The 8,098-nt window shown below is 62.2% G+C and overlaps 1 protein-coding gene across 1 annotated transcript; it reads right to left on the bottom strand.

The window, feature by feature from the left end:
* Nucleotides 1-266: 266 nt before the first annotated feature.
* On the bottom strand, nt 267-6,183 carry LOC124382731 (collagen alpha-1(I) chain-like). The gene is made up of 6 exons (XM_046844937.1): nt 6,081-6,183; nt 5,291-5,406; nt 1,397-2,232; nt 894-1,347; nt 569-839; nt 267-478 (listed from the first exon to the last, which is right to left on the bottom strand). The coding sequence occupies exons 1-6, from the start codon at nt 6,181-6,183 to the stop codon at nt 267-269; spliced, it is 1,992 nt and encodes a 663-aa protein (XP_046700893.1).
* Nucleotides 6,184-8,098: the final 1,915 nt, after the last annotated feature.

The following is an 8,098-nucleotide window of genomic DNA, read 5'->3' as shown; positions in this document are numbered from 1 at the left end:
CGTAACGAGCCACAGCTGTCGGTCGTTCAGGCAGGCACAGGATAACAAGGTAGCGTGACAGCTACCGAGGGAGGCGTGGCAGGGTGAATCTCTGACAGCTACAGAAGGAGGCGTGGCAGGGGGATCCCTGACAGCGGCCGAGGGAGGCGTGGCAGGGGGATCCCTGACAGTACCCCCCCCTCCAGGGGCGGCACCCGACGCCCCACAACCCACCAACGCCAGGCGGGCCAGGGCACTCTGAGGAAGGCCTCTCCAACCGACCAGGGTCAAAAGAGGCCCCGTGAGCACCGCCGTGGAACAGGGGAAGACCGAAAGGGGCCCAAGGCGAAGCGGCATGGGATTAGGAATGGGACAATGGCCCTCGACAGGACCGGAGGCTGAGCAAAGCTCTTGGCGGAGACCAGCGGTGGCGTGACCTCCACAGCATGAAACCGGAACCGTATGCTGTCCACAACAAAGGCCGGAGGCCGATCGGCGTCTACGGCGGAGACCAGAGGCCGAGCGACGTCCACGGCAAAGACCAGAGGCCGAGCGACGTCCACGGAGGAGACCAGGAACACAGGGGCACCTTCGGCAGGACGTTGGACCGTAACGACACCCTCGGAGGGCCTCTGGAGAGCTTTGCCGTCGTCAGAGGGACCTGGAGGGCCGACGTCGTCATGCGGGGAGCCTGGAGGCCCGGCGTCACCCTGCGGGGAGCCTGGAGGCCCGACGTCGTCATGCGGGGAACCTGGAGGCTCGACTTTGCCCTGCGGGGAACCCGGAGGCCCGACTTCGCCCTCGGAGGAACCCAGAGGCCCGACTTCGCCCTGCGGGGAACCCGGAGGCCCGACGTCACCCTGCGGGGAACCCGGAGGCCCGACGTCACCCTACGGGGAACCTGGAGGCCCGACGTCACCCTGCGGGGAGCCTGGAGGCCCGACGTCGCCCTGCGGGGAACCTGGGAGCGAGCCGTGGACCTGCGGGGAACCTGGGGGCGAGCCATCGACCTGAAGAGGACTTGGGGGCCCGATGTCACCCTGCGGGGAACCTGGAGGCCCGACGTCGCCCTGTGGGGAGCCTGGAGGCGAGCCGTCAACCTGCGGGAAACCTGGGGGCGAGCCGTGGGCCTGCAGGGAACCTGGGGGCGAGCCATTGCCCCGAGGAGGACTTGGGGGCGAGCCGTCGCCCTGAGGAGGACTTGGGGGCAAGCCTTTGCCTTCAGTGGAGCCCGGGGGCGAGCCTTCGCCTTCAGTGGAGCCCGGGGGCGAGCCTTTGCCTTCAGTGGAGCCCGGGGGCGAGCTGTCGCCTTCAGTGGAGCCTGGGGGCGAGCCGTCGCCTTCAGTGGAGCCCGGGGCGAGCCGTCGCCTTCAGTGGATCCCGGGGGGGAGCCCTCTTCGCGGCCAGGCGGCAGTACAACGACCTCTTCGCTGCCTTTGAACGGGGCTGAGTTCTCTTGGGGACTCTGAGCGGCACCCTTGGCGGAACTCTGTGGCTGAGCGGCACCTCGGCGGAACTCTGTGGCTGAGCGGCACCATCGGGCGGAACCCGGAGGCCCGACGTCACCCTGCGGGGAACCTGGAGGCTCGACTTTGCCCTGCGGGGAACCCGGAGGCCCGACGTCACCCTGCGGGGAACCCGAGGCCCGACGTCACCCCACGGGAACCTGGAGGCCCGCGTCACCCTGCGGGGAGCCTGGAGGCCCGGCGTCGCCCTGCGGGAACCTGGGAGCGAGCCGTGGACCTGCGGGGAACCTGGGGCGAGCCATCGACCTGAAGAGGACTTGGGGCCCGATGTCACCCTGCGGGAACCTGGAGGCCCGACGTCGCCCTGTGGGGAGCCTGGAGGCCCGACGTCACCCTGCGGGGAACCTGGGGCGAGCCGTGGACCTGCAGGGAACCTGGGGCGAGCCATTGCCCGAGGAGGACTTGGGGGCGAGCCGTCGCCCTGAGGAGGACTTGGGGGCAAGCCTTTGCCTTCAGTGGAGCCCGGGGGCGAGCCTTCGCCTTCAGTGGAGCCCGGGGGCGAGCCGTCGCCTTCAGTGGAGCCCGGGGGCGAGCTGTCGCCTTCAGTGGAGCCCGGGGGCGAGCTGTCGCCTTCAGTGGAGCCCGGGGGCGAGCCGTCGCCTTCAGTGGATCCCGGGGGGGAGCCCTCTTCGCGGCCAGGCGGCAGTACAACGACCTCTTCGCTGCCTTTGAACGGGGCTGAGTTCTCTTGGGGACTCTGAGCGGCACCCTTGGCGGAACTCTGTGGCTGAGCGGCACCCTCGGCGGAACTCTGTGGCTGAGCGGCACCATCGGCGGAACTCTGTGGCTGAGCGGCACCGGCTCGGCGCTCTCGTGACAGGTCTGTGGCGGCTCGGCGCTCTCGCGGCGGGTCTGTGGCGGAGAGGCGCTCTCGTGACGGGTCTGTGGCGGAGAGGCGCTCTCGTGACGGGTCTGTGGCAGAGAGGCACGCTCCTGGAGACACTGTGGCGGAGAGGCGCGCTCGTGGAGACACTGTGGCGGAGAGGCACGCTCCTGGAGACACTGTGGCGGAGAGGCGCGCTCGTGGAGACACTGTGGCGGAGAGGCACGCTCCTGGAGACACTGTGGCGGAGAGGCACGCTCCTGGAGACACTGTGGCGGAGAGGCACGCCCTGGAGACACTGTGGCGGAGAGGCACGCTCCTGGAGACACTGTGGCGGAGAGGCACGCCCTGGAGACACTGTGGCGGAGAGGCACGCTCCTGGAGACACTGTGGCGGAGAGGCGCGTGGAGACACTGTGGCGGAGAGGCGCTCGTGGAGACACTGTGGCGGAGAGGCGCTCGTGACGGGTCTGTGGCGGAGAGGCACGCCCTGGAGACACTGTGGCGGAGAGGCACGCCCTGGAGACACTGTGGCGGAGAGGCGCCTCGTGACGGGTCTGTGGCGGAGAGGCGCTCGTGGAGACACTGTGGCGGAGAGGCACGCCCTGGAGACACTGTGGCGGAGAGGCACGCTCCTGGAGACACTGTGGCGGAGAGGCACGCCCTGGAGACACTGTGGCGGAGAGTCCTGCTCCTGGAGACACTGTGGCGGAGAGGCACGCTCCTGGAGACACTGTGGCGGAGAGGCACGCCCTGGAGACACTGTGGCGGAGAGGCACGCCCTGGAGACACTGTGGCGGAGAGGCACGCCCTGGAGACACTGTGGCGGAGAGGCGCGTGGAGACACTGTGGCGGAGAGGCACGCCCTGGAGACACTGTGGCGGAGAGGCGCCTCGTGACGGGTCTGTGGCGGAGAGGCACGCTCCTGGAGACACTGTGGCGGAGAGGCGCCTCGTGACGGGTCTGTGGCGGAGAGGCGCTCGTGACGGGTCTGTGGCAGAGAGGCACGCCCTGGAGACACTGTGGCGGAGAGGCGCTCGTGGAGACACTGTGGCGGAGAGGCACGCCCTGGAGACACTGTGGCGGAGAGGCGCTCGTGGAGACACTGTGGCGGAGAGGCGCTCGTGGAGACACTGTGGCGGAGAGGCGCTCGTGGAGACACTGTGGCGGAGAGGCACGCCCTGGAGACACTGTGGCGGAGAGGCGCCTCGTGACGGGTCTGTGGCGGAGAGGCACGCCCTGGAGACACTGTGGCGGAGAGGCACGCCCTGGAGACACTGTGGCGGAGAGGCGCTCGTGGAGACACTGTGGCGGAGAGGCACGCCCTGGAGACACTGTGGCGGAGAGGCACGCCCTGGAGACACTGTGGCGGAGAGGCGCTCGTGGAGACACTGTGGCGGAGAGGCACGCCCTGGAGACACTGTGGCGGAGAGGCGCTCGTGGAGACACTGTGGCGGAGAGGCACGCCCTGGAGACACTGTGGCGGAGAGGCACGCCCTGGAGACACTGTGGCGGAGAGGCACGCCCTGGAGACACTGTGGCGGAGAGGCGCGTGGAGACACTGTGGCGGAGAGGCGCGTGGAGACACTGTGGCGGAGAGGCACGCCCTGGAGACACTGTGGCGGAGAGGCGCCTCGTGACGGGTCTGTGGCGGAGAGGCACGCCCTGGAGACACTGTGGCGGAGAGGCACGCCCTGGAGACACTGTGGCGGAGAGGCGCCTCGTGACGGGTCTGTGGCAGAGAGGCACGCTCCTGGAGACACTGTGGCGGAGAGGCGCTCGTGACGGGTCTGTGGCAGAGAGGCACGCCCTGGAGACACTGTGGCGGAGAGGCACGCCCTGGAGACACTGTGGCGGAGAGGCGCTCGTGACGGGTCTGTGGAGGAGAGGCGCCTCGTGACGGGTCTGTGGCGGAGAGGCACGCCCTGGAGACACTGTGGCGGAGGCGCTCGTGGAGACACTGTGGCGGAGAGGCGCCTCGTGACGGGTCTGTGGAGGAGAGGCGCCTCGTGACGGGTCTGTGGAGGAGAGGCGCCTCGTGACGGGTCTGTGGCGGAGAGGCGCTCGTGGAGACACTGTGGCGGAGAGGCGCTCGTGACGGGTCTGTGGCAGAGAGGCACGCCCTGGAGACACTGTGGCGGAGAGGCGCCTCGTGACGGGTCTGTGGCGGAGAGGCGCCTCGTGACGGGTCTGTGGAGGAGAGGCGCCTCGTGACGGGTCTGTGGCGGAGAGGCGCTCGTGGAGACACTGTGGCGGAGAGTCCTGCTCCTGGAGACACTGTGGCGGAGAGGCGCTCGTGGAGACACTGTGGCGGAGAGGCACGCCCTGGAGACACTGTGGCGGAGAGGCACGCCCTGGAGACACTGTGGCGGAGAGGCGCCTCGTGACGGGTCTGTGGCGGAGAGGCACGCCCTGGAGACACTGTGGCGGAGAGGCGCGCTGTGGAGACACTGTGGCGGAGGCGCGCTCGTGGAGACACTGTGGCGGAGAGGCGCGTGGAGACACTGTGGCGGAGAGGCACGCCCTGGAGACACTGTGGCGGAGAGGCGCGCTGTGGAGACACTGTGGCGGAGAGGCACGCCCTGGAGACACTGTGGCGGAGAGGCGCGCTGTGGAGACACTGTGGCGGAGGCGCGCTCGTGGAGACACTGTGGCGGAGAGGCACGCCCTGGAGACACTGTGGCGGAGAGTCCTGCTCCTGGAGACACTGTGGCGGAGGCGCGCTCGTGGAGACACTGTGGCGGAGAGGCGCTCGTGGAGACACTGTGGCGGAGAGGCGCGCTGTGGAGACACTGTGGCGGAGAGGCACGCCCTGGAGACACTGTGGCGGAGAGGCGCTGTGGAGACACTGTGGCGGAGGCGCGCTCGTGGAGACACTGTGGCGGAGAGGCGCCTCGTGACGGGTCTGTGGAGGAGAGGCGCCTCGTGACGGGTCTGTGGCGGAGAGGCGCGCTCGTGGAGACACTGTGGCGGAGGCGCGCTCGTGGAGACACTGTGGCGGAGAGGCGCCTCGTGACGGGTCTGTGGAGGAGAGGCGCCTCGTGACGGGTCTGTGGCAGAGAGGCACGCCCTGGAGACACTGTGGCGGAGAGGCGCGCTGTGGAGACACTGTGGCGGAGAGGCACGCCCTGGAGACACTGTGGCGGAGAGTCCTGCTCCTGGAGACACTGTGGCGGAGAGTCCTGCTCCTGGAGACACTGTGGCGGAGAGGCACGCCCTGGAGACACTGTGGCGGAGAGGCGCTCGTGACGGGTCTGTGGCGGAGAGGCACGCTCCTGGAGACACTGTGGCGGAGAGGCGCTCGTGACGGGTCTGTGGCGGAGAGGCACGCCCTGGAGACACTGTGGCGGAGAGGCGCTCGTGACGGGTCTGTGGCGGAGAGGCGCTCGTGACGGGTCTGTGGAGGAGAGGCGCCTCGTGACGGGTCTGTGGCGGAGAGGCGCCTCGTGACGGGTCTGTGGCGGAGAGGCGCCTCGTGACGGGTCTGTGGCGGAGAGGCGCTCTCGTGACGGGTCTGTGGAGGAGAGGCGCTCTCGTGACGGGTCTGTGGCAGAGAGGCACGCTCCTGGAGACACTGTGGCGGAGAGGCGCGCTCGTGGAGACACTGTGGCGGAGAGGCACGCTCCTGGAGACACTGTGGCGGAGAGGCGCGCTCGTGGAGACACTGTGGCGGAGAGGCACGCTCCTGGAGACACTGTGGCGGAGAGGCGCGCTCGTGGAGACACTGTGGCGGAGAGTCCTGCTCCTGGAGACACTGTGGCGGAGAGGCGCGCCCACGGAAACCTCGAAACAGGGCAGTGCGCTTGTAGATGTTCTGTGGTGGCACGGTCGACTCGTGGGAATTCTGAGATGCCATGGCGCGCTCGCAGACGCTCGCAGACGCTCAGCACTCTAAAGAACCTTGGGACGAGGAATGCTGGCGGTCGAACAGTTACGAGAATCCACCAGCATGACACTCAAGAACCGACAGCCTGTGACTCGAGAACGTGAGTTTATATAGTCTGATCCGTAACGAGCCACAGCTGTTGGTCATTCAGGCAGGCACGGGATAACAAGGTAGCGCGAAGCTACCGAGGGAGGCGTGGCAGGGTGAATCTCTGACAGCTACCGAGGGAGGCGTGGCAGGGGGATCCCTGACAGCGGCCAAGGGAGGTGTGGCAGGGGGATCCCTGACACCTCCTAATCTTATTACAAATACATAAACATATTTGACCTCTGTGCAGTGTGCAATTGAAAACCACAATGCAGGACAGAGGACATAAATAATTATTACATATGTTTGATAAAATCGTCTTTGTCTATGTAAAGTTGTAATATAACGACTTCTAAAAAAAACTGTATGCTTAAATGGTCTGCCTAAAAAGCTTAAAAATGTCCACCTTCACATTTGTCTATTTGATTTTGAGAACTGAAATATTGTTTTGCCACAGTTAACAGTTTTCATGTTGTGATCCAAATTTCTGAAATCTGTTTTGTCTCTGTCCTCAGGTGTTTGTTTTAAGGTAGGAAAAATTCAACAAGCATTTGAAAAGGTAACTGTTGTGCATCATCCAATCATGATAAACATTGGGCCTTAGCACCAGTGGGCAAAGAATTTGATTGGCTGAATACTGATTGGTACTGAAAGCGTTTGCTTTCTCGCATTTGAGCAGTGGCGAAATGGCGATTCTTGCGAAGCATTTATTTAATACATATTATATTCTGTTTATTATACAGTAACAGTGAGGCAAACAAATTATTGTGATCGTTAAAGTAACTGTTCAACTGTAAAGACAAGTTTGTCTGTAATCTACTTATAATCTTGTCATTCCAAATTAGTGCCTGATTTCGAAAAAGAATAGGGCAATAAGCCGTGATGATATTTTTCATTTTAGTTGAACTATTCCATGTCCAACTAAGTACTGTTTTGACTTTTTTTTACAGCACAAATTTCCAAAACCCCAAAGCAAACTGTCTGTTCATCTCCAGGATCTTTTCTCTCCCAGTTCTTGTTTTCTGTTCTGAGTTCTTGAAGCTCATCTCTCAACACCTCCCCTCCTAGTGTGAACTGGGTGGACAGCTTTGAAGTCCCATGGAATAAGTTTCCTGAGGAATTAATGCAGACTCTTGAGAGACAGAAAAGACCAATTCCTCGGTTGCATAGAGAAATGGTGAGTATTGTTGTTGCGGCAATGATGAAAGTTTGTCCAAGTAGAAAGAATTTAACGGAGGTTGCCAAAAGGATGGTTGCCAAATATCCAAAGTCTTTGCAGGATGTGAATGGTATTGGATACTAATCCTTGGTCAAAAAATTTCAAGCTAGGGTCGAAAATGCAAGAAGGACCAGCACACCAAAAATAAAAAAAGACATGAGAACAGACATTTAAATCCTCACTGATAACTGGCCATTTTTGTTTCAGGAAAGTGTCATGGAAGAGCACTTTAAAGACCTCACAGCATTGACAGAAAAGGAAATAGACTGTTGAACTTCATGAGGAATGTTTGTGCAACCAAGAACAAGCATGTCTTACAGGCTATCACAAAATTACAAGTTTTGAGAGGACAGACAAATGGTTGCTCCTATGATGTGAAGGACATGATTCTTCTACTTCTCTCCTATTTTTAAAGAGAAAGAGGAGCTCCTTCTTTATTATGTAGAAGAGACAAGCAGAGTTTGAAATTCCTGCCTGTGACGCCTTGCGTTATTGTGATGGTAAGTATAAGTATTTACATATTTTCCACAACACGGACTAATAACTCGGTTTACAAAAATATTCTAATTCAAAAGTTTA

This window comes from Silurus meridionalis, chromosome 3 (genome assembly GCF_014805685.1).
Source record: "Silurus meridionalis isolate SWU-2019-XX chromosome 3, ASM1480568v1, whole genome shotgun sequence".
NCBI lineage: Eukaryota > Metazoa > Chordata > Actinopteri > Siluriformes > Siluridae > Silurus > Silurus meridionalis.
The sequence above is the reverse complement of the archived record's forward strand: the minus strand, read 5'-3'. Positions and strand labels throughout refer to the sequence as shown.